The 26,525-nt window shown below is 30.1% G+C and overlaps 1 protein-coding gene across 2 annotated transcripts; it reads right to left on the reverse strand.

Annotated features, from left to right (window-relative positions):
* Positions 1–26,008, reverse strand: LOC126843205 (solute carrier family 22 member 21-like). Of its 2 annotated transcripts, none has more exons than XM_050580578.1 (12): positions 25,781–26,008; positions 8,377–8,543; positions 4,576–4,834; positions 3,979–4,085; positions 3,753–3,907; positions 3,450–3,618; positions 3,237–3,390; positions 3,016–3,110; positions 2,724–2,938; positions 2,411–2,592; positions 936–1,103; positions 1–868 (listed from the first exon to the last, which is right to left on the reverse strand). In XM_050580578.1, the coding sequence occupies exons 1-11, from the start codon at positions 25,784–25,786 to the stop codon at positions 957–959; spliced, it is 1,656 nt and encodes a 551-aa protein (XP_050436535.1). In that variant the 5' UTR covers positions 25,787–26,008; the 3' UTR covers positions 1–868; positions 936–956. The 2 variants fall into 2 exon arrangements, with proteins under 2 accessions (XP_050436535.1, XP_050436536.1); XM_050580579.1 differs by lacking the exon at positions 25,781–26,008 and adding an exon at positions 19,879–20,017.
* Positions 26,009–26,525: the final 517 nt, after the last annotated feature.

The following is a 26,525-nucleotide window of genomic DNA, read 5'->3' on the forward strand; positions in this document are numbered from 1 at the left end:
ATTTTACGTTAAAGTTTCATTATCACAACAAATGTTTAATCATAAATTAATGTTGACAAAAATTGACAAAATGTTTAGTAGGTATAATAATCATTTAATTTATTCACAAATAATAATGTCTTTTTTAAATATTCTAACAAGTAAAAATACTCCAATCATATTAACATTAAACAGATTAATATAAGTAAATAACAGTTAATGTAATCATACATAAAAAAAATAGCACAATATTGCTTTAATAATAACATGTTGTTACAGTGTAAAGTATGACTTTAGCACCGAAATTACAATTTAGACTGTAAATTGATATAATTAACGTACATAGATTAATATTAAATTCGCGTAATCATTACACGTTTAAATATCACAGAAATATTAATACGAAATAGAGACACCCAAAGAAAACGGATGACAAAATGGAATTGGTTTTTTCTCAAAAAATAAAAGGTACGATATTATACATACCGGTTTTGTGTGTGTATATGCATATAATTATAAGATTAACATCACTATACTAGGGTACATATTTTAAGTTTAAATAAACATTAAATATATGATAAAAAGTATGCCTATACTAACAAGGGTATGACTCAATAATCTTGAGTACTTGGGTGTGTATGTTGTATTTTTATTGTTTTCATTTTAAGTTTAAACTTTCGGTTAGTATTTTTGAGGTCAAAAAATAATCTACAAATAAAAACTTGTGTTCACTGCATACATATTACATAAAGTTTGGAATTCAGTTTTTCTTTTTAAATAATAAATACACTGTGTTAAGGCACATTATCCAATTGTTGTATTCGTGTACATGAACCGCATTCTTTGTGTATTTGGATCAGACAATTAGATCTACAGCTGGATACGTGTACTATAAATATATACAAAGTACATGTATATGTATACAGTATACATATATATATATATATAGGTCATACGTGTCATGAGTATTCATGCGTTTAGACTTCTCCGACGAGTTCAGCTTGTTTCACTGTGTCCGGTAGTTTCTGATCCTTAGTTTCTGGGAAGAGGAATGCTAGAGCACCCGCTATGAATGATATTATGCCAAACAACATAATCGGTACCCAGCTACCAAAATAAGTGGACTGGAAAATGTATAAAGCAAATTGTTAACATGTTTCACATTTATTGGTTAAAAAACTAATGGTTTTGATGAAAATCGAGCAAAAAGAACACATTTCTAGATATTGTATATTTTAAAAAATATATCATAGTTGTACAGAAAATGTCTAATACGTTGTAGTAATAAGATATTTAAAATCATCCTTTATCAGAAATGTGTTCATAGGAACTCATTCAATTAACTTTGCCAGAGTTCTGGAGAATTCATTTTTTGTAAAAAAGGAATTTAACTGGAATTTTATGAAATGTGAAACACTATTTGTTAAAATTTTACAAACATAAATAAAATATCTTAAATTTTTTTTAACACAATAGCTATGTATGGGTAAAATAAAACAAAAATAATCTATGATTCATTTCCCCCTCCCACTCTCCAAATAAAATATAAACTTTTCTGTATTTTTGATTTTAGGCGTAGGTACCATATGGGAAATTAAGGTCAATTAGTCGTTTAAAAAATATATTGTTATTTTGTACACATATAAAGCCAAAATTTATTATATCTATAAACTTATAAATAAAATAACAGACTGTAACTAGTTTTGCATTTAAATTTTAGACTTAAATCATATACAGAGTGATTCTTTTATCACGCCACTCAATATTTTACTGGATTTAATTAATAATTCAATTTTTTTTTTCATAATGTTTTTATATAATGTTAACTAAATTTTCCAGAAATTATTATGTTTCTGTCCCCCTCCCAAACTAGTTTTTTTGATAGCAACTTTTGAAACATAAATGGTTACGTACATATTTTTTTAACTTTTTAAATTAGTAATATTTCACTAAAAATGTTGACTGGTTGATAACCAGTTTTGGATAATTATTTTAAAAGTTAGGACGGGATAGGAAGTGCGCGTAAATAAAAATAATACTACACTGCACCTTTTCTCCTGCCCAAAACAAAAAACTTCAAAAATAGTTATCCAAAACAGGTTATCGACCAGTCAAAATTGTTAGTAGAATATTCTTAGTTTAAAAAGTTGAAAAAATAAATACGTTACCATTCCAGTTTCAAAAGTTGCTGTAAAAAAAAACTAGTTTGGGAGGTGGATAGAATTTAGAAACATAATAATTTGTGGAAAATTGAGATCACATTATATAAAAAAATTATAAGCTGAACTACTTAATTTTTTTGTAAGGTGGACATACACTAGTTCCTAATTTGAATGAACTTTCACAGCATTGTTAAAAATGAACATTTAAAAAAGCAAAATCAACACTATTTGATCGAAAGGTAATACTATTCTATAATGTCACTACCTACCAATAATGACATTTGTGGCGCTATCATGGAACCGAAACGGCCAAACATAGAAGTGATACCGAACAAAGACATACGCAATTCGGTGGGGAACATCTCTGCTGTGAACACGTACATAGTGTTGAAAGCCATGGTAATCGCATATTTACTACTCAAGAACAGTAGTAACTTTAACCACAAATGACCTATAATTAAAACAAAAAAAGCTTTGTAACCTTTTTATTAAACTATGTTCAATCCAAAGACAATTTCTTAAAAACATGGGAATGTCTGTCTGTTTTGTTGATGATTAAAATTCAATACAAAACAATCGTACTGTCAGATGTAATGTTGACCAAGATACAGCCTAGACCACTGAACAGGAACGAGAATGCTTGAGTATTCCTCCGGGGAAAACGTTCCATAAAGTACCAGGACGTCAAAAAAGCTGGCACTTCGATAGCATTCACCAACATGAAGTTTAAGTATTTATTTCCGGACAACTCTATGGATGTCAGCGAAAGTCCATAGTATACTAATGTTATGGTGGTCCTAAGAAATAGTAAACAGAATAGTTAGCCATAATGTAAATATATGAAATATGTTCTTCGACGGAATACATCGCTTACCAACAAAATGAACAATTAATCAGCCTCAAAAATATTTCTTTGGAACTGAATATTTTTTTCATTAACGTGCTACAGGACAGTTTAACATTTTCATCCTGAAAACGAACAAATGCTTTTGAGAAAGGAGTTTCAGAAAAAAATCCTACTAAATAATAGTGAGTTGAGGACTATGAAAAATGACTTGGGTGGCTCTCATATAAATATTTACATGAAATTCTCACTTGGTTATTATTGGATTTGGGGTCGTTGAGCAGTGCTTCCTTTACGCTGACCGGCATCGTTTTGCCATTTGACTTGGCAATTTTCGCTAAGATGTTGGCCATCTCTTCTATACGGTTTTGCGTCTGGAGCCATCGCATAGATTCCGGAACGTACCTAAAGTGCGGCGTTAATACGGTGATGTGATGTGAACTTTTTTTTTAGAAACAGCTTACCACGTGTAGCTTAGAATGAGCAAACCGGGAAGGTAAAGAATCCTGAGCATTATCCTCCAATCGAGCACCATGTAAGCCACGAAACCCATCAGTACTGCGCCCATTGGATAAAAACATCCCATGAGAGTACTGACAGTAACCCGTGCTTTGGGACTGACTAATTCCAGACCTAAAGCATAGTTATAATAATAATCGGTGGCACACACGAAATAAGTCCCAAGGGTGTTAGTCGCTACCCCTCTTTTAAAAAAATTGTTGTTAAAATTCGGGTAATTACACGCCTCATTCATAAAAACTACTAACCAAGCACAAAAGTAGCCGCATAAACACCGCTAGAAGCAATGGAATCGAAAAGCTCGAACAAGATGAACGAAAAATAATCCGTAGTAAACGATCTGGCAGTTCCAAGTACTGCCGATGACACAGACCCGATAATCAAAATGAATTTACGGCCGTACCTGAAAAAAAAAATGCAATCGTCAAGTCATACTAAGCGAATTGTAAGAAGAGTTAAACACTAAATACTGACTTGTCCGAAATGAAACCTGCCAAGGGGATTCCAATGAATTGTCCGATACTATTGATTGTTCCCACCATAGTCAGTTTCCATTTGTTTTCTTCGCACATAATGTTAAACTAATACATGGAAAATTAATATTTTATAAAATGTCATTAAAAAAATCATCGGTAACACCGATAAGATATCTAATATAGTACCAAGTAGGTCAGTCGGGATAATTGTATAAACAATCGGGTCAAATGTAAATAATACAATTTTAGCTAAAAATGATGTAACAATTTTTAATCGTTTTCATTAAAAATATTTACCTTTTGATCATACGATTTTATTGTACTATAAAATAAAATATAACATAATAATTTGTTGTGGGCTATGCCTAGACAACAAAATGTATGTGCATTAGCATTTGCCTCATTTGTTAACCAATTCCTCCGCCTAAACCATAAACAGAGTTGGGGAAAATGTAATGGAACAAGAATAACTAAACAAATTTCGATTTGTTTTAGTACAACGTATTAACTCTTTCGAAATAAAATAGACAATAGTACCACTGGTACATAGCACTATTGGTAGATTTCATACTTAGTACCGCTGGGATTGACTTACGTCATTCACAATTGTCTTTTCGTTGTCATCGAAAACCCAATGGTCGCACCATAGGTCCACTGAACTTGGATCGAAAGCGTCCGGTCGACACGTGCCATTCACTAAATATGCTGGGTCGGTGTCGTTGTCGTTTGGCCTAACCAAGTGGTATCTGCGACACTTGTAAGGCTCTTCCGATTCTCCGTTGAACGGCACTGCCGATCGCAACCATTCCGGTCGATAAGTTGGGTTATCCCCATCGCACTCGGGGATGGCACACCTTTATTGAAACAAAATATACTTAACGGTGTTGTGTATAGGTACTTGTATCGAATACAAAACGCAAAGGTGAAACAAACAATAAAGCTAGTAGACTAATATTATCAGGTTCAACGTCCTTGATTTTATTTCAATTCTAATGTCAACCGTAAAATAACAATTTGTAAGTTTATGATTTTTCTTTTAAGGTTCTTTTAGGGTACCATTCTTAACCTGTGATTTGACTATTTTTTTTTTCAAATGTGGTGTGTCGGTATGTTAGTTTATCAGTTGCGATTGTGTGTAGACGATTATAATAAAAAAAAATCTTATTACATTGATTTACAAATATATATATATATATATATATATAACATATCAAGTTTTATTTAAAAGTAATGTACACTATGACAAAAAGTTTATTCGATATTTTATGCTTCCAGAAAAAAGTAATAATACTTAATACTCCAAAAATAAAAGGAAGAAGAAAACGATTTGATCTTTATATTCAATTTTAATAAATGGTGATGTGTTATTAATTAGTGCATCTTATTGAAAGTTTCGTCTACATCAAGCACGATTCAACAATATAATGTAAAAAATCAATAAACACAAACATTACATAGATAAGTACTCAATTAATCTTCTCGAAAGAATTACAAGTGTTAGAAATATTCACATACACGAATGCACTGATATTGCCTATTTAACGTGCCTGACGTTTTATATTAACTGCAGCATTCACCATTCACGTCAGTTAGATTAAACTTGAGTTAAATCTACCTTTTAAATAATGAGTACTACTTTTTTTCTACAGATATAAATATTACTATTATGAGTAATGCAAACTACAATAAGGTGCGTTCATCTGACGTTTAAAGAAATTTAAACTAGTTGATTCTTAACTTTGAATTGACTATTACAAGTATCCTGCGGTTGGAGTGCTGAATTGATTTCTAACCGTAACTAGGTATCTGAACTAGGGTGCCTATATTTATAGGTCTAATCAGAATATTGCTTTATACATACCTGTTTAAATTATAAATTCATTTTTTTAAAAATTAACTATTATTGTACTTGTACTATCATAAAAAATCTTAAATGAGGTGATATATGAGGTGTTATTGACACGCATAGAAAAGTATGTCTTAGATAGTAACGTAAAGAAAAAAACGCGCTACAAAATGTTTATAAAAATTTTTTATTTTAAGAATCAAGGAAGAAAAATCATTTTTATTTTAGTTCATTACTGCCTCAGATATTTAATTTTTAAAACATCAGCTTTAATATAGCAAATATAAATTTAATTCTAATTTAATAAAAATTAAAAGCAACAATAAATTAATGTAGTTTTGTGAATCTAAGTTGGCAAACGTCAATAGCATTCTGTACATTATAATATATATATATACATTATGTCAAAACGGTTTGCCGTTTGTGTATTTGTTAACCTTGTCCGCCAATTAAATATCGAGTTAAAAGCCGATATGTAACGATTCGAAGATTTATTTAATTTTACAGACAAAAGTGTGTACTGTGTATGTTTGAACATAACTAAGTTTTAAACATTACCTCCGTATGAATAATGATTTATAATGTAATTTGTACACAATAGCTGTTCGCTAATTAAAAGGAAAATTTAAGTGTTATATAGAAATACACTGTATAGTTATTACAAGAGGGCCCGTGCGAATATTTCGCATACGAACAACAACGTTAATAATAATAAAACTATATACATCAGAACTGCCGCTGACGTTGCTGTCGTCGCCGCAGATGAGATAAACAAAACAATAACAGACTTCTGGTATTATACTTCGCAATTGTAAATTGATAATAGTGGGAAATTAATCTTTAAAATGGTACCTTAATTATTGATTTTGGTTAAGGATAAAAAGAAAAAAAAAGATTTCACTAAAAAAAATATACTTTTTTGAAATAATATATGTGACGATTATAACAATTTATATTCTACTTCTATAATTTTTTATTTTTTATTCTATGATCGTTCATTATTGAATTTAAATTAATTAAAAATCAAATATAGTATACTATTTTCAGTTTTCATTATAGATGTGCCAATAATAAATTAAAAATAAAATAAACCATTAAACAACATCTTGGTTTCATTACAAAAATAATCTGGAAATCAATAACAGTATATTATAATGATACGATTTTTATTAGATGATTTTATTGTAAATACACTAAAGTATACATAAGATAAATTAATGAAATATATTTTACTCATTTTACACAAACGTTCTGATTATGTAACTTTTGATTCACCAACATAAATAATTAAGCTATTGAAATAAGAATAATTTATTCAAGGGCATTTAATTAAAAACTTCGTCTTATTTCTTCGAAACGGGCTATCGAAAATCGTTCTTCAAGAGCAAACAACTAAATTGTTTAAGTAATCAATCATGTTGCAAAAAGTCTGAAAATTATTATTCTATGTTATAAAAAATTTAATCTATAAGAGTTTACCATTTGATTAGAGAATAATTCGTATTTCGTTTTATTCGATGATAACAATACAAATATTTATAAACAAATTTAAATCACATTTCTATATTATCAATTATAGTGCATAAACGGTAAGGAAATTTGTAATTTGGAAAATTATGTATAAGTTACCAGACTGTTACAAACGCACAACTATAGGAATTAGAAATGAAGATTTTTAAAATAACGAATAAAAAGACTAAAAGTTAGGTTAACTTATTTTAATTTGTTCCTACGCGGAAATGTCAATAAATAGTACATATCATGTATTCATACCTTATTATTTTCTAATTCATTTGAATGACTTAATCGTGGAATAAATTAATCACGTGTGTGTTAATAATCTATAATCCATGTAAATATATACGAATCACAATTATTAGACTTAGCGATTTTACTTTATAATTTCAACAAACATTAATCAAATTGAAGGTCAGTGGATAAAAGGTATTAACTGACATTTTTTTTGAAAATGCATTTTACTGCATGATTAAAAGTGTAGTGGTGTAATAAAAACATTATATCAGTCGAGTAAGGTTTTGATTCGTGGTTACATAGTTATAACATATAATGATTATCAAAAAAGTTCCATAGCATTTTAATATTTAGTTACGAAAGTAGCGTTCCTGAACAATTTAAAAAATGTCAGTTAACACCTTTATCCACTGACCCCTTCAATTATAAGTTATTAGTTTCATACTTATAATAGTTCTTTAATCAATTTAAACAAAACACAATGTTATCAGTAAACAATTTAATAGAGTTAAATAGAAAACATAATAAGTAAAATCGTAATAGTTCAGTAAAATTAATTTTAATAGATAATTAAAAGATTACTTTTAACTATCATCGAATTAATTAAAATACTCAAACTCTTAAACTATTCATTCAAACAATAAATTTGATGAACATACAATTTTACATCTAACTAAAGAAAATAACTTATTACCATCTCTCATACGCTAACTGCTCATTTCATTTTGTTCTATATTTTAAGCTTTAAACTAAAAAACAATTCTGGCAAAAATTTCTAATAATAGTAACTGTATTCACCTATATTTGAGATCGCTGGCTGTTATGGCATAGCTAAGTGGCGATATGTTTGAGTACATGAGTACAAAACCCATCAATAGACAGATGGACACCTGGTATTTGCCCAAACCAAAAGTGCCCAAAATCTCATCCAAGTCCATGACATCAGAGTTCGTTTCTTCGTCTTGCTGTAAATTAAATGATTTTATATTAGCTGAAGTGTATAGCAAGCTACAATTATTTTTTAAATTTTAGGTATATATTTTTTTCTAATTTAATATTCTTGTTGAAATAAATGTCAAATAAGACGTGTAATTCAATTTATTTATCCAAATACAACAATAACTTAAAATTTAAATACGAGTTACGGAAAATTTAGGTTGGTAAGTTACATCAAATGTAAAATATCTTATAAGTCTACTAAATATATATATATATGTTTGCATAACATATTAAAATTTGTTTAAACTATTGGTACATAAATTTAAATGAACAAAAGATTAGACCATAACCAGTTCAAGTATGTTAACTGTAAGCCTTCAACAGTAAATCTTCAAATCAAAATGCCGATGTGCACTACATTCATTTAGTCGTTGCATTTGTTAATGTTAAGTTTCACCCTTAATTTTTTCTAAATAAAATTACTATTATTTAAAAAGTCCGGAGGTTTAATTTATTGTAAACATTATTTTTAGCTCGTATTTTTCATCTATATCATTGGTGGTATGGTACTTTTTCGTCAACACAAATATTTAAATAAATTAATAAATCCTAAGTATATAAGTTTATGGGAAAATGGTTATAGTATATAAAGTATTATAGAACATCGAACAAGCAAAAACAAAATACTACAATATATTTTATCGGAACGAATTCGCACTGGTAAAGTTTTACACAATAACATATATTTTGGGAAAAAGTAAAAAAATCGAAAGTATAATATTCTATGTACATATTTTATAATCCAAAAATATTTTATCTTTTATTGTCTTTTACTGGAGTAACAAAACAAGTTCTTAATGCAAGAGACAAGAAAGTTGAGAGCATATATTATTTATTGTACTTCGCGTGGTAAACTTTTACTGAATAGAGCTAACAACTGTAGTGTAGTCGGTAAGTATAATACGAATTTTCCGTTTGTATTGTACAGGTATTGTTCCTAAAGGTACGGGTGATAGATTGAAAGAGACTCTAGCACGTTTCTAGTCAGTCGGTGGTATTGAATAGACTATGAAATGTAATTTTTCGGCGTAGTAAACTCAGGTGCCGAGGTCATTTGTACATGATGTGTACACATGTCACATTTACACAAACGCACACCATTTGTAACATACCGAGCTATCCAGTTTAATGTTTATTTTTTATTTATTACATTGTCTACTGTCAGCTAATTCCAGAACGATGAATTAAGCTTTTTTCAGATTTTACGGTTGACTGTTTATCACTTAAGTGCCGAGTGTAAATAATTGTTTACACAAATTACTCAATTACTAAATTTTAGACTGGTATTTAGACTCTAGAGTGTTAGAAAAAACATCTTTATAATTAGGTACCGAACGTCACTTAATTACAGTAGGTACCTTAATTTGTATCTAGGCCAAAAATTATTATTATTAAAATTAGTTTTCATTATTCGATTATAATACTATGTATGTACTAATGTATCATTCATTTTTTACAAGTAATTACTAACTAATAAATCAGTAAGTAAGTTAGTTAAAACTAAAAAAGGATACCATAAATAAAAAAAGAATGTTATACATGCTAACATTTAGACATTCAAAATATTTGTTTGCAATTTTATTTTATGTTTATTTTTTTTCGGTAGTTGCTATTTGTTTATAAACAGTATTATCTAAATTGAAAACAAAAATGTCAGTTAGGAATTTTAGTGCGTGTAATTAGTTTATCTCTCTCGATACTATAATACAAATATGTTCACGGCTCACAGCTAAATGAAGGACTGAAAAATAAATCTCATTTCCGCACTACTTATGGTAGGAAACGCAAACAATTTTGTGGGTACTAATTTCACCCCAGCTCCTGTTACTTAAATTGCACTTTTTTTTATTAAAACATTAAAAATAAAAGAAACTTATGACCCCAACAAATTAGTTTGGCTTTTCACTTCTTATAACAATATCGATCATGGACATGTATTTTGTGGTTTAAACCAGACATTCATTAACAAGTCTGTGTCCTTATTAGATTAGCCGACCCGTCGCGGTCGTCGGCCATTAATACGCTGAGGCAGAGTTTAGTGAACCACCACCACCAATGGAGACGTTTTTGAAGGACAAATTAACTTCAAAGAGTGCCGCTTTTGTCGGAAATGATTACATTTGATCAATGATAACCGATAACTATTTACAAAGCATTGTTAAAATGAATATATACATATACAGCCTATATACACCAAAGAGAAATAAACAATAGTATCTAAATATAGAAATTCTTATACATTTTTCACGAAACTTAACCGTGTATTGGTGCATTGAAGCGTTATTAAAAGCAATTAAATTTATTACATATTGTGCAATGTTTTTAATTTTTATTCAAATTACTCCAAGAAATTATAGTTAAAACTTATTATTATCGTAAAATTATTTACGAATAGTACATACATTTTACATTTTGCATGCAGTCTTTTTTTTTTTACGTTTTAGACCAAAAAGCCAGACAAAATTTCGACTACGTTGGTGGTCTGATTTCAATTCTGTTAAGATATACGAGTTCTTTGGCAACTTTACTAGGTTATGTAAGACACAGATATTTGATATTTTGCTTTTTTTATGTAAAAAAATTGGGTTTTAATATTAAAAAATTACAATTTTAATTTATTTAATTACAAGAAACTGAAATTTTTAAATGAAAATCGGCTTTCTACATAACATAGTAAATTGGCCAAAGAAGAACTCAAATCTCGTAGTCGAAATGATGTCTGTCTTTTTGGTCTAAAATAAACCAAAAAGGCATTTACTCATAGAAAAAATTATTTTAACTAAAAATAACACGTTGAATCTTATACAAATTAATCGGAAAATTAATTGACATGGTCGAAATTTATTAAAACCTATTTTTTCTTAAATGTTGCCTATACAAAACTCCTTAAAAACTGACGGCATGCAATCCCCTTAAATCCGGTTCTTTTCGATATAATTTTCTGTTAAATTTTAACCGTTTATACAGCGTATGTGTTTATTATTTTTTTTTTTTCATTTAGCTTTAGTTAGTTTTGGTTTTATAATCAAACATATTTACGCCATAACGGCAATATTTTGTTCTTTGGGTGCGTTTGAAAATATTTCGAACACATCTGAAAAATGTATAAACCTAAATAAACATAGTATAGTACTGTCTTTAGCGTTGAGACCGACCGGATATCACCAACCGGACTATATTATATTATTACTATATACCTTATACAATTGAAAAACAATTTTCAGAACCGTAATAACAATATAAAATTATATGCAATCGGAAACCCATTTCTTTATTCCAAAACAAATATGATTTAGTACTTATAAATAAATGCGCGCTAATTAAAAATTACGTGTTTTAATTAAACTGAATTGTTTGTATAGCCTTTATAAATGGTTTACTGTCTTTGTCATAGACGTAACTAGGTCATTTAATCAAGAGATTGCCAGGTCCAAGCTATTTGCAGTACAAAATTATCCATAATGGAATTTTCCCCACCCCATTTTACCATTAGGTACTAAATATTATTGCATTTAAATAAAAATGTATAACTTTTATATCTTTAAAAGTTATGATGTAATAGAAACCAAAATTAATAAGTAAATTATACATTTCTATTATAGAGCACATTAATAAACTTTTATTTCATTCGGAAAATGTATTTATGTATTATTCAGGTTGCAGTTAATTAATATGACAATTGATAAATTATTTGTTGTATAGGTGATAACAAAGTATTAATCAGTTTTTTGTAAAACTGATGACTTTGATCTTTAAATATATATCAAGGGGTGTTCTTAACACCCCACTGTTCTAATATTGAAAAATTAAAGGAAGTTAAGACATTTTTACTGGTTTCTCTACTCGAAAAGTAAACTTCATGGGTGATATGGGTATGTTAATAAGTTTCTAATTTCCATAAAATAATTTTAATTACTACGCAGAGTACATGATAATGAAAACTCCCCACATTCCTTAGTTATGTAGATTTGTCACGTCATGTTCGTTTACAAGACAATCTCCAATAAAAACCATATTTGACCACATATGCTACAATTTTTTTAAATTACGAAAAACTGTTAACTTAACATAATACAATTATTGCTAACAAATTAATAGATATTGTATGATTGCTGTTGTCATATTTTGTTTTTATTAACCAAATATCGTTTTTGAGTGAATTATCGTTTTTAGATATAGAAATATGTTGTTTAATGATGCCAGACATTTACATGACTGGATCAATTTCAATTTATCATGCAAATATATTTTTGTTGATAATAGTTGATTACGTTTTAAATTTATTTAAAGTAGAAATGTGTTAAAATTTAAATTCGTGTCATAAAAAAAATTTGTATACTTATACAAAATTTGAAGGATGATGAACTCCTACACGGACAATGTTAACTCCTACTAAAAACAGTGTTGTCTCCTACATAGAACATCGATCGCATATAACCGATGTTGACTGTTGTGATATCTAAACTTAATAAATAAAAGTTAAAATTTTAATTATTTGAGTTTTAAAAGTTATCAGGTATTCAAAAAAGGGAATAAGTCACAAATTTTACTATGATAATTATAAAGTTCTAAAAAAATAAACATTCACAATCGAACCAATTCACTAATGTTTAGCAAAAAACCATCAACTACATGAAAGTTTGTGGACATGCGATAAGAGTCGGTTATTTCACCGTATGATAACGATACGAAAAATACTTGGTTGATTTGTTAGGTACATATCAAATACGGTCGATAACAATTTTGTTCGCCAATTTACGATTTTCTTTTTTTTATCCGTTTGGTCAGGTAAAAAGGTAAGTCGTGTAGGAGTTTATATGTAGCCTAAAATTTAGTCAGACACAAATTATGTGTTTGATGTGTAACTATTTACAAAAGGTCCAACTATGAGTTTTATAGCCGGTTTATCGAGTTATTACATAGACTAGCAAATAATATGTACTTTGCAAATGTTTAATATTTGCATGCAATATATTATGTGATATGGCATATTGTTATATTTTTAAAATTAAATCAACACGTCAAAATAATGTATACGTTTTAGGACGTAGTATCATGAGAAATGTCTTTATTTATAGGTAGTTTATTTGATGAAATCAAATTTGTACAGGATAGCAAATAATTGAATGTTTGTATTAAACGTTTTTACAATAATGTAAACTGTTTTAAGTACATAGGTTTTTACTGTAGCATTTTTTTACTTTTAAATATTATACTACTACCTACAAGGTAGTCACCGCCTCGACGTCTCTTACCTACTATCTTACTGTTTTTAATTTTTAATTTTGACGGATAGCTAATAAGGTAATAATAGCAAACAGGTCGAATAACCTCATTTCTGTGCCTAAGATAACTTGCCGTAGGGGCAGGTAAAGAGAACATCAAACAAGAGTCAATTATTAGTTGTACACAGTACAGAGCAAATAAACGAAGCAGCCTCGGGGGAAAAAAGTGCCTCTTTTCTCTCGGCAGTCCGTGATTGGCCGTCAGAAAAAAAAACCAGACAAATATTTTCGAAATACTGTCAGTGGGTCAAAAAGAGTACGTCAGCCGAAGTCCACTTTCAAAATAAATGGAATTGGCAAGCAAACGAACGTAATCTGCAATTTCAGCTTAGTTAAAGTTGAACTTTATAAATTCTAAAATCAAAATATAACATAATATAGAAATCTAAAATCTATAAAATCATTGTACTAAAATAAAAATATAGGTGTACACAATTTAAGTCTAGTTCACAATTATACAACTAATAATAGTAATAAACTATTAGAATCATGTAGGCCACCCCACGTAAAGAAATACGAGGAACTGTAGCTAATAAAAACTTATCGCATACATTTTAGGACAGCAGTACAAACGAATTTGACCTGAACAGTATTATAATTATAATATCAAATTAATTACTTCTTATCACGCAGGTATAAATAAATACCTAATAAATAAATAAATAAAAAAAAAATAGCAAGTAATTTATGCATAATAAAATTAAGTGTACGTTGATCTAGTTATAATAGTTTATAATTATTTAGTTTCAAATGATATTAAGACATGATATTTTTTTTTACTGAATTATCACGGGCCTAAAAAAGGAAGGGCTAAGCTTCTTTTGAATTTCAGCTGCTTCCCCATTTTGCTTAAAGTTAAATTAAAATGTCAACTTTCTAACTAATCCATATTCAAACATCACTTTGGCTAATAATTGGTTACATTATTTTAAAGCATGTATTGTATACATTTTTTCTCGAGGGGGGCAAGACTTAGCCCAGTGGGTAAGGCGGTAGTGTGACTTTTTATAGTGCAGTGGAGTCGCCAACATGTTCCCGGGTAGGAAATTACGTTAAGAATACCACTTTGGAAAATTTGATGGTCCTAAATGAGTCAAAAAAGAAAGTAACATTTAGTTTATTTTTAAAAACATGAAAACACAATAGTGAAGGGTTGCAAAAATAGAATAACGTTAACAACTTGACTGTTATAAGACTCTGTTTGTGATCTCACGAACTTTTACTTCCATGCCATGACATGACATTTTGATATAAACATCGAAAAAATGATAAGGTTTATTTTGTTGTTGTTTGATTCTAATATTTAACACGTTTATATCAATAGCATCTAAATAAAGTTTACCTAGCTTTTTAAAACGCGAGATCCGATATTGGATCTCATGGCACCGATTCCAAATGGGATCTCATTGCAGGCAATTGAAGTTAAAAAAAAAAAAATGCGTCGCAGTCAAGTTGGTTAAAAAACTACATATTTTGTTTATATATTGTATTGCGTCGTTAGGGATTATTCTATTTTCGTTTTTAATATTTGTTTTCCCCTTAGGGGAGTCAAAGAGATGAGAGGAGAGCATACAGACGCTGCAGCCTGCAAAATCCATTGGAGGTCAAGGTCGTAAATGTTTATACAGCGACGCAGGTGTTTTTCGCTCGGCCGTTCGCCGTTTAGTTTTGTAAAACAACGTCCTATCGTCGTCAATAATTTCTCTATCTCTATCTTTTTTCCCCCATAATCTCTAAATCGTCGTCGATAATTTGCCATTTAATTTTTCCATGATAGTATTACAACATCTAAAGCCACCAAATCAAATTGAAATGTGTTTAACTGCATATTTAAATGGAAATAATAAACTACAAGTAGGTACACCAAAAGTTATACCTCCTCGTATAAATTATCATGGATATGGTTTTAACGAGGGGTCAATCCAAAATTTGCGTTACGAAGACTGTTGCGGAAATGTAACCAAGTAACCTAAATATTACTCGACTCGTTTGCTCGTTCTATTATATCGATTTCATTCAGTCGTGTGTGTGGTGTTGTATTTTTTTGCCCAATGCAAATCAATTTAAAGTACAACCAAATGTGTAGGTACGGCTAATAATATCATAATATTGTATTGTATTGTTTCATAATAATCATTTTTAATTGTATCGTGACAATTACCGTGACATGAACGTATCCATGACTCAAAGACATAATCAAAGACATTTATGTTATGGTTAAAAAGTTAATACAGAGACGGAAAAAAATCCAATAAAAATTAACCATTTTTATTAGTATCAATATTGTCTATTAAATCCTTCAAAATAATTGAATTATTCATTTGTGTATCAGTAATTAGTTGTTAACAACTATGTAAGAAAAATTAAGAATTGTGAATATTCTTCAATTGGCACAGAAGTTATTACTATAATTATACCAATGGAGTGAATGCAAGTCGACATAAACAATCAGTGTTTTGTAGTTTCAATCATTTTAACCCAATAAAAAATGATCATAAATGTATTCAAAATCTTATTGAAAACATAACCGACTACTAACAATCGGACACAAGACGAGAATCCTACCAATACCATCACATCTTCCGATGTTGTTTAACTAAAAGTGTAAGCTCTGAAATACTTCTAAGATCTTAAAACCAATTTCGAAAGCGAGAAACGATTAAATGCCAAACGGTACTCAATACTTGATAGCACAGAATTGGTTTTGTAAATTATCAATATTTCGGTAACAACTTACTAACGAATGACACTTAATAGAATTATGAAATCACAGGGGAAGGGGCTTCATGAAACATTATAGTTAAGTATGTACAAATTGTACATATAAATCTTTAAACCGTGTTGCAGTAAAGTATTTTGACATAGATGTAATTGACCCGTTTTGCCATTGTCTATTTGAATGACTTGGGAACACAAACATGAACAATAAACGTACTTGGCAATGGATTATGATTTTCAAGTTTGATGACACACCTAGCTGTAATAATGTATAATTCATTTTACTAACAATAGTTAACGTATGATACTATGTTTACCGTTAAATTATGATGAAGAAGAGCACAACAAATAAGATATAATACTAATTTAAAATTATGCCATACATATATAATACAGCTAGTTAATTCTAGTGTCGCACGTGGAATCGACCAAAGGATAACTACATTATGTCGCTTTCCAATAATAATAATTATAAATAAGAGGTCAAATTTACTGCATAATAATACAAAATATTTTACAATTTACTACATACTATACAATAGTAAATTTGTCTAAAATTAATTTAAAACGAACGCGTATTATTAAATATACATTTCATAATTGTATAATAACGTTTTCATAGACCACTTATTTTAGTACACAGATTAAAATTTATAAGTAATTTTTTGTCAAGAGAAAATACTCATGTTAAACTAATGACGTCTATATTAATGCGCATTCTATGATTATTATATATTTACTGTTGAAAAGCTGAAATACTAAACTATTTTTATTAGGACTATGTAGGACTAAAAATAATTGCGTCCCCATACTGCAATACTTTACCAATGCTAGAATTAAAAATAGTAATTAACTGTACATAAAACTACAGTTATTAGGGCCTATTGAAATTGTTTAGGAGACTAAGCTCATCCTAAGCCTCTCTCGTTTTGCCTATGCGACGATCCAGTAATGTCGTCGTGTAATTAACATAACGATTTTAAATCTAATAATAAATAAAACAATTTATTTTGTTGGCCGTTTTTGTTTATCAATAACGAAATATCATGATATTACTATACAGTGTGTACCTATTTTTTTAATCTCCCAAATGCAGAACGAGATATCCACGAATACTGTATACAAAAATATATCTATAATAATAATAATTTTTTTTAATTACATACAATACATTATGTACACGCAAAATATAAATAAATAATTATTCATAAGTACTTGTTGTTTAATCATTGTAGACATAACAATTTTAATTGATGGGCTTCATTAAAATAAAGTTGTTATTTAAAGATACTCAAATTGTACGGATATTAAATTACATTTTTTTATAATACTAGATTCATCTGTTTGTAATTTGTTAACCAACATCGGACAATACTACAAAGTTTCATATTATAACTATAAATTAAAATAAAATAAACCTACAGTGGATATTTTAAACTATAAGCTATTTTGTTTTCGTTTTTAATACTTAAAAATATGTTTTTCAGATATTAATATGCTGATATAGTAGGTAAGTACTTCCTATTAGCATACATGTTAATGTTACGAAAACTGGATTTGGTAGAAAAACCCAAATTATTACGTCAGTCGTAACTAAAGCGCAGTTTACCAAATAAAAATAATATAAATACAAAAACAAATAGGTGGATGCAGACAGTGCCGGATCTTTATATCCGGAGGCTCAAAGGGAACGAAAAATCGAGGCCAAAGATTCAAACAAACCAGATCTCAGAAGCAACAATACGGAAACCCTGTTCATTATACATTACCCAGGGGTTTCTGAGCATAAATATGTGATTAAACAAATGAGCGATTAGTGTATATTAAATTATTATAAGTCGTTATGATGTATAAAGAAAGTAGTTCTCATCCTAACCGAGTGAGAACCGGCCGCACTCTTACCATATACGATCGACATTCATACATTCGTCCGACATAATGCCAAAAATTCTGCAGGTTGTAAATGGAGAAAAATAAATAAGTTTAAAAAGTAAATCAGTCAGTAAAAAAAAATCAGGGTACCAGAAACTTAAAAAACAAATGCTCAAAACATACTCATGTAGAATAATAGAACAATGTATAAAATATGCATGCAAGTAAGTACCCAAATATAAATTTAAAACAAAATTTTAGATTATGTTATTTGTAAAACCCATTTTAACCTGACCTTGTGACCGGGTTGGCGTATGCCAATTTTAGGGGTGAAAGGTGGTTGCTAAATATAATAAACCTAGTTAATCAAATTAGCTTACCTACTTAATGCCAATTAAACGTTTACAAATAACAAAAAGTTAATTAAAACGATAACTTTTATAAAAAAATACATAATCAGCTATACTATATTATAATGTGATACATAAATTACAATAAATTTAAAATCTAAACGCGCTATTTGAAATCTTTCAAATGTAAAAATATGTCATTTTATGCATGTGTTTGTAATCAGTACTTAAAATATAAGTATAAAAAAATACATTAAATTTTTTATGCATGATTAGACAACAGATCTTAAAGAAGTCCAGCAGGAAATTGGGTGCGGTTTTACATATAAAAATATTTTTAAAAAAATAGGTATCACTTTTTGGTAAACAACTTTAAACGAAACAATATATCTTTTTTATTAAAGACAATTACATACGTGCATTATTTTTACTACTTAGATACTCCTCGATACTCTTTTTTTTCTTGCAAATGTTTGGAGTATGTTATCACTTATTACAGTTTATTGTACTTATAATGCCATTTTTAGATGATAATATCGTCAAACAATTTACGTTATCCTGATTAGCAGTTGTTTTATATTTGTTTTCTATGCGAGGTAATTACGAACAAAATTGATCTATGACAACGTTGTAAGTCGAGACCAGAAAATGATCCATGCCGTTTATACAAGTATTTATTACTTATAAGTGCAATCAGGGCACTTTTCTTTTTTAATTTTTCTTCCTTGTCGGCTGTCGCGGTACTTAATATTAATACTGATGCTAAGTTCAGAAATCTGACTTTCAAAAATGAGTTCTTATAATTTATTTTTTTGCAGTTCGATCTTATGGGGCCTGAGCCACAGTACCCTTCCCTCCCCCTAATCCGGGCCTGTCAGATATCACCAACAATTCTGATACTTATACCTACAAATACAAAACTCAATTTCACAACTAATATTAACAATTAATATAATTATGCATCAGAAAGAGTATTATGAAGGAGTTCTCAGTTCAAGACACAGATAAAAAAAAATCGATTCGTATTGTAGTGGTTTTTATAGATTAGATAGAATATATTATATAAGAATAGTTACCTGAAGTATACGTTGATCGTCACGAACGCAAAATCGTTGAAAGATATGACACTATAATAAGAGTCCACGGTGAAGGAAGTCCACAACGACTCAGTATGTTACTGTTGGTCTCGACAGTCGTAGGCCATTTCGTCCTGATTATCTCAACCACACATCCCCACTAATTTCTAGTCAGACGACTAGTCACTGTAGCCTATCCCTACTATAGAATTAATTGATCGGTGGTTGCTGTTTCTAATACTTATGCCCCGTTATAATATCCTACATTATGTTTTTGGCGTGTTTGTGAACTTCATTGCATACCAACTTGCGCGGCAGTAATGAATGCGATACCTAATCTGATTAACTAACCTAACTAATTAAAATACTGATCGTTCCATTAGAAAACTCCTGAATCGATCATTCATTATGTGGCAATCGCAATCGACTAAAATAAATTCGACTAACCATATAATGTATACGAATGAAAAAAGATCAATCTAGATAGAAAAAAAAAATCGACAAATCTAAAATTTGTATACATAATGTATAAACAAAATCATAGCATTACCCTATACAATATCTGCCCGATCACTAGGAAAGGAATGAGCGAATAAAAAATGAGATTATTGGTCGTTAGGGAAATTTAATTAAAGTGTTTGTGTGTAGACATTCATAGAAAAACCCATATAATCAACATTATGTAAATGGTAACTTTATAAGGTCAACTGTCAAGTGTTAGCATAAAAAATATAAACATAATTTAAAACCAAGACGATTGACAATTTGTACATTTAAACGTTTTAAATTATAAGAAGATGCTAATGTATTATACAATTACTTTAAATAAAAAATGTTTGTTTAATACTATACTTTTATAAAACCTGTATATGTATAGCATATAACCTATACAATTACACTTGTGTTAGCTATAACGCAGACCTTGGAAGATATTAGTTTTACATTAGTGTTTTTTTTTTGTCTTGACTCACTATAATTTTGTAAACACTAAAGGTTAATTTTGCAAATACCATTTCCCCTTTGTATATCAATCAGTGTCTAATATTCTTCAGAGAGTAGACCTATCTTTAATACAAATTTTAGCTCCAAGCCCTAAGACTTCGCCTCTTATGAGGGGGGACTGAAGAGAGGATTTCACGAATTTTGGGTTTATAGTAGGGTACGTTACCATTTGAGTTTCAAAAGTTGACAAAGCTCTAAGAAATACTAAAAGATAAACATTTTAATATTATCTAATATTTTGATATAACATAAACAAATATCCCTGTGGACAGGGGAGAAAGAATTCTTCCAAGGACGTCACACCTGTCGTAAAAGGCGACTAAAGTGACGTTGAGCCGAACGTTAAGTGGCCTTCTATGGGACCACTTCTCTTGCGACATACCTTCCCCGGCCCGCAAATAGCGCCTAGCGCTACTAGTCGGTCCGTGGTCGTAGGGAACCCCCTTTGGGGAGAACCACAAAAGCCAAGGTACGCCCATAACATAAACAAAAAGGAGAATCACCCGGTTTATATATATTGAGAAATATAAAGTATACAGTATTTAACCGAATGTAAACGCATTTAAAAAACAATGAAAATAAAATTGACTCGAGAAGAATTACACAAGTCTACAAAAAAAAAAAAAAATTTTTTGGTGCAGCTCTGTTTGTCTCTGTTGTATAAAGAATAGTAGTTTCAACCAGTCAGCTCTAGTTTACCTATTACCCTTATTTTGAATTTTTTCTCGGCAGTGGCGTAATTTAGTCATGTTTGGGGGGGGGGGGATAAAAAAAAATTGCATAATATGTATGGTCGCACAAAGTATCTTTTGGGTACAACTTCTGATCCATAGACTTCCTATATTATAAAGAAATCGGTTTAGCAGTTTAAATGTATCATAGGCCCAGACAAAAAGATTAAAAAGCATCATTGTAAAACCAATATTTTCTCAGCTCCGCGTCGAAGTTAAAAACTAGTACAGTCTAAACCAGCACATTTTAACCCATCATATTCCAAACCGAGTACAGTTCAAACCAAGTACAATCTAACCAGTATAGTGTAAGTCAGTACAGTCAAAATATCAGTAAAGAAGAAGTAAGCAAATTTGGGCCACATTAATTTTTAAATCTGAATGTTTTTTTATCACAATCAAACGTTTCTATGCAAATCTGGAAATACGTAATAGTAACAATCCAACACAGCAGTAAGAAATTACCAAAGTGGGGTTCAGTATACACAGATTCGCATGGAAACGTGTTCTAGAAGAACTGAACAAGATACCTAAACTAGTTTATATATTTAATGATTGATAAATCCATAAAAACAAATTTAGTTTAGAAAAATGTTTTCTTTAGTTAAGAAGGTAAAAATGAATTTTGCTTGGAACATTATCCGAACCTGTGCTTTTGTTAAACATTTGTATAATTAAGTATTAATTCAAATTTGAATACTTAGTTTCAAGAAAAAGTTGTACTATGTGTAAAAAAAAGTAAATTACAGGCATAATCAATGCAGCAATACTACAATTTATGTGTATAAAAATAATATATTTTAATAAATGTGTCAAATCGTTAAATCCATTTAATTATTAAGATTAACCCAGTGACACAATAAGGTAGAGAGTGTTAGGTATCTAAAACATTAAGATTGTTTAAACTTAAAATTTTTTTTTTACAAGTGTATAAATAATGGCCAAGTTTCTTTTTAACATTTCACTGTTTACAATATTCTATTTGCTCTCCATCATAAGTCATATTTTTCAATCTTGGATGTTTATATTATCAAAACAAATTATTTTATTTAAATCTCATTATGACATCTGCGTTTAAAAAGTTACTCGGATTTTACGCTTTGGTACAGAGTTGGGTTGGTACTTACATTGGTTAAGAACCTTCAAAAGTTAAAAAAAATCTATCCTTTCAATAATCGAAGAAAAATCTCAAGGTTATTTTAGTTTTTAAATCTGATACATTGTAATTTCATAAAAAAAGCAAAATATGTGATTTAACAGGTTTTTTCAACATTTGATAAATCATTCCTATTATTTTTTTGGCAGTTTTGAAATAAAAAATTTTTAATAAATAATTTAAAACAAATATGTAGACATGGTGAGTATTTTGACATGATTACATATATCTTATGGCTGGAGTTCAAAATTTGCGAAACACTTTTCAGTAAGATCAAAATCTGTCAAATTTAATCAAAAGATTAAAACATTATTTTTTCTTTTTATTGATTTATTCACTCGATTCTCAATAAGAAAAAGCATTTGAATCGTGTAGAACGTCCAGTTAAGATTAGGAGTAATTCGAGTGTCATAAGACATATTCATGCTTTATAATATGATATATTGTCTATATACAAAATACCCCACAAGGATATTTTGACAAATTAAATATATTTTGTTCTATTGAATATTTTTAAGATTTTTTTAAAAATATTATGTATAATAATAATATTTAGTAAAACAACATATTTGTGCTATAATCACTACAGTGTTTATTTCTCTCAATTTAAATTGTTTTTATTAAATTTTTTTTTTTTAAATTCAAGATAGCAATTTTATTTAAGAAAAATTTGATAAGAATAATGTGACTGGTCGATAACCAGTTAAGGATAATTACTTTAAAGGTTAAAATTTAAGACGGGAGGTGGAGTGCGGTAGAGTAATGCGCGTAGTTATTTTTATCTGCACGCATTACTATTTCGCACTTTACACCTCCCATCCTGAAATTTATACTTAAATAACTAAAATTAATTACAGAAAATTGGTTAAGTACACAACACATATACATAAGTAATTACTATTTTAATTATTTTGTTATAATCAATTTTAATAAAAAAAATAAAATCGTCTATAAAGTACACTTAAAATACAATTTATTTGTTTTGCTTTATTCTCAAGTCAAGGAAGAAGGTTCCATGGTGAATGTGTACTCATATTACTAATCAACTTACTACAGTAATAATACATTACTTTGGTAATCAATACTTGTTTTTTTGAGAGTAAGAAAATGAGCTGCATATAATTATGTAGGTGGTTTTCAAGAAACACTAACGAAATGTTCGTGGGAACGTACAACACCACATCCACGTGCATAAAAACCCATGTAATTGACAAACGTTGCGAACATTTTGCGCGGCAGTGTGGACCCGGCTTATTGTCAGTGACTAATAATAGCTAAATGTCATTTTTACTACGTCTTATAATAAAAAAAACATGTGCATTGTTAAATATACTGTAATATCACAGAATGCAACCATCAGAATTAACACTGATAACAAATTACACGGGCAGCTTATGCCGCTCTCGAAATCAGTCTGCCATACTCTCGGAGGACAAATCAGTGTATTTATATAAATATATAAGTGTGTATTTCTCATATATACATGTATGAACAGTATTTGTCCTCCGAAAACATGGCGGGTTGATTCCGTGACATTACAGAAGTGTCCAGGCCCTGGTAATATTATGTGGGCAACCCTCCTACTCGAAGAAGGGAGTTGTGGTCTTAAATGAGCAGTATGATAAAGAGGAAATAAGTAAGGTATGCGTCAAAGAGCGTTATTGGAGCATTGATGATTTTTTAATAGAAGTTTAAAAAATATGACTTACACGGTTGATTTAATGCCTAAAGGCTAAAATTATATGTTATAGTATTCCAAATCAACGTATGGGTTTTGTGACATTGATGCGTAATTTATTAGATTGGTTGGTACTTTATACCACACTCAAAGGTATTAATAATCAAAAGCATTTTATTATATTTGTACACTTTAATGTAGATAATATACACTAGGGGATATAGATAAACTAGCGTGTAAATTCTTATTGATATAACATAAAGCTTTTGCGTATTAAGGGGACAAATATATAAAATTTTTTTTGCTTTCGAATATTAAAATTTATAAGATTCGAAAGCAGTTATAAGTTATAAGTTATATAACTCTCTTAATAGTCATATATACAGAGTTATTTGTAAAAAACAACTTTGCGCTATCTAAAGACTTTTCATTTTAAAAACGCGTAATTTTTTTGGTTATTATTGGTCTTAGCATAATTATCGTCTTAGACGAATTTCACTCTGCGTACTGGTTTTTAGACGGTGTTGCAGCTGTTGTTTGTATTTAAAATAAGTGATGTTATTTTGACCCATAACAATTTAATCATTTGTGTGTAAAAAAAAATAGCATTCTCTTCACTAATACAGGAAGTAACAACACATGGTCGAAAAGAAACATCAGTATTATACATTCTAAATTATACTTAAAAATGTGTATAGTAATAATTGCTTAAGAGTTGGTACACCGACTGATTTTGTTATTTGTTGCTAACATAAACATTTGGTGAAACCAATAGTGTGCCTGGCATCGTACCTAGTGTTGGTCATGATATGTATTATATAGTACCAGGAAAACGAGTAATGACGATAATTAACGCATTGAGTAAAAAAAATGAGTCATGTGCCTATGCGGTACTGTTTTTATTTACATTCATTCATCGGACCGTTGACGACGGCGTGTTCGGTGTACATAAAAAGGCCGGTCTACCGGTGGCTTGTGGACGGCGTGTTCTCGATATTTTTTATACTATTTTTTGGCAGCAATCGCGTTGCGTCTTGCGCCGCCACGGCCGTCGCCCGGTAACGGCGTCTCGCGCCAAACGAATGGGGTACCAGCCACGCCGCCACCGTAGACGTCGAAGCCAACAGACTATGACGCAATTTTAGTGGTGTCTTGCGCGCGCAGACACCGCCGTGTTCTAGAATGCACCACCTCCGAAATAAAAAAGGGCGCAATTTTGTTTTCCATTCACCCTTTTAAATTTATGGCGTGCAAATTACGCGACTGGGACCGGAAATGATATCCGGTTATAATGTATACATAATATTATTAATCGGTTTTACCTTCGGTACTTACCAACATGTTTAATAGAGTAATACTGTTTTGCAAGTCGGTGTGGCTATGGTGTTTTTTTATAATAATAATAAAAATAATGATATCATAAAACAACTGTAAATTATTGATAAAAATTTTTTAAAAAAAAACAAGAAAACGCACGTGGGTCGCGTGATACCAACGATAAGGCTGCGGCGTGTGGTACGCGAATGGAACGTAACGAAAACTGCCGCGGTGGTGTCCGTGTCGTCTGGCGCGCGTTCCGAGTACTCTGCGCGTGTGTCTTTTTGTGGCTGTAGCGCGCGCGCGCGTATGTACGGTTATTGGCGGCGGTAGCTATTGTGCACCAAACGGGGTGGGCGCCTCCACCACTGCCGCCGCCGCCTGCAGTTACATAGGTACACGTTTTATTATTTATTATTATGGAGTATATTATTATGTGTTTGTATGTGTGTGCGTGGTGGACGTACGCCAAAGCGTTCGCCGCCGTTATGGGCTATGGCCACTGTATTATTAGTTGTTACTATTATTTTTTGCTCGTGCACGGCCGCGACTGTGGATACTTCATTCACTGAACCGGCCACGACGGCAGCGCTCGACCGGCGACTAGTGGCCGAACGTCCTCGACGGTTGGACGCTGCGCCCTAAGGCCTAAGCCCTTACCCACGACGATAAACGTTGGCTGCGAACGACGGACATCGACGTTCGACATAGACGGTTGTACAGCTTTAGAAAAATTCAAACAATACATAGTTACGTTCGACGA

Source organism: Adelges cooleyi, unplaced genomic scaffold (assembly GCF_023614345.1).
Source record: "Adelges cooleyi isolate 19-005CV unplaced genomic scaffold, UGA_ACOO_1.1 ACOO_flye_CR_arks_rails_tigmint_CR_PRNA_574, whole genome shotgun sequence".
In the NCBI taxonomy this organism is placed as follows: Eukaryota; Metazoa; Arthropoda; class Insecta; order Hemiptera; family Adelgidae; genus Adelges; species Adelges cooleyi.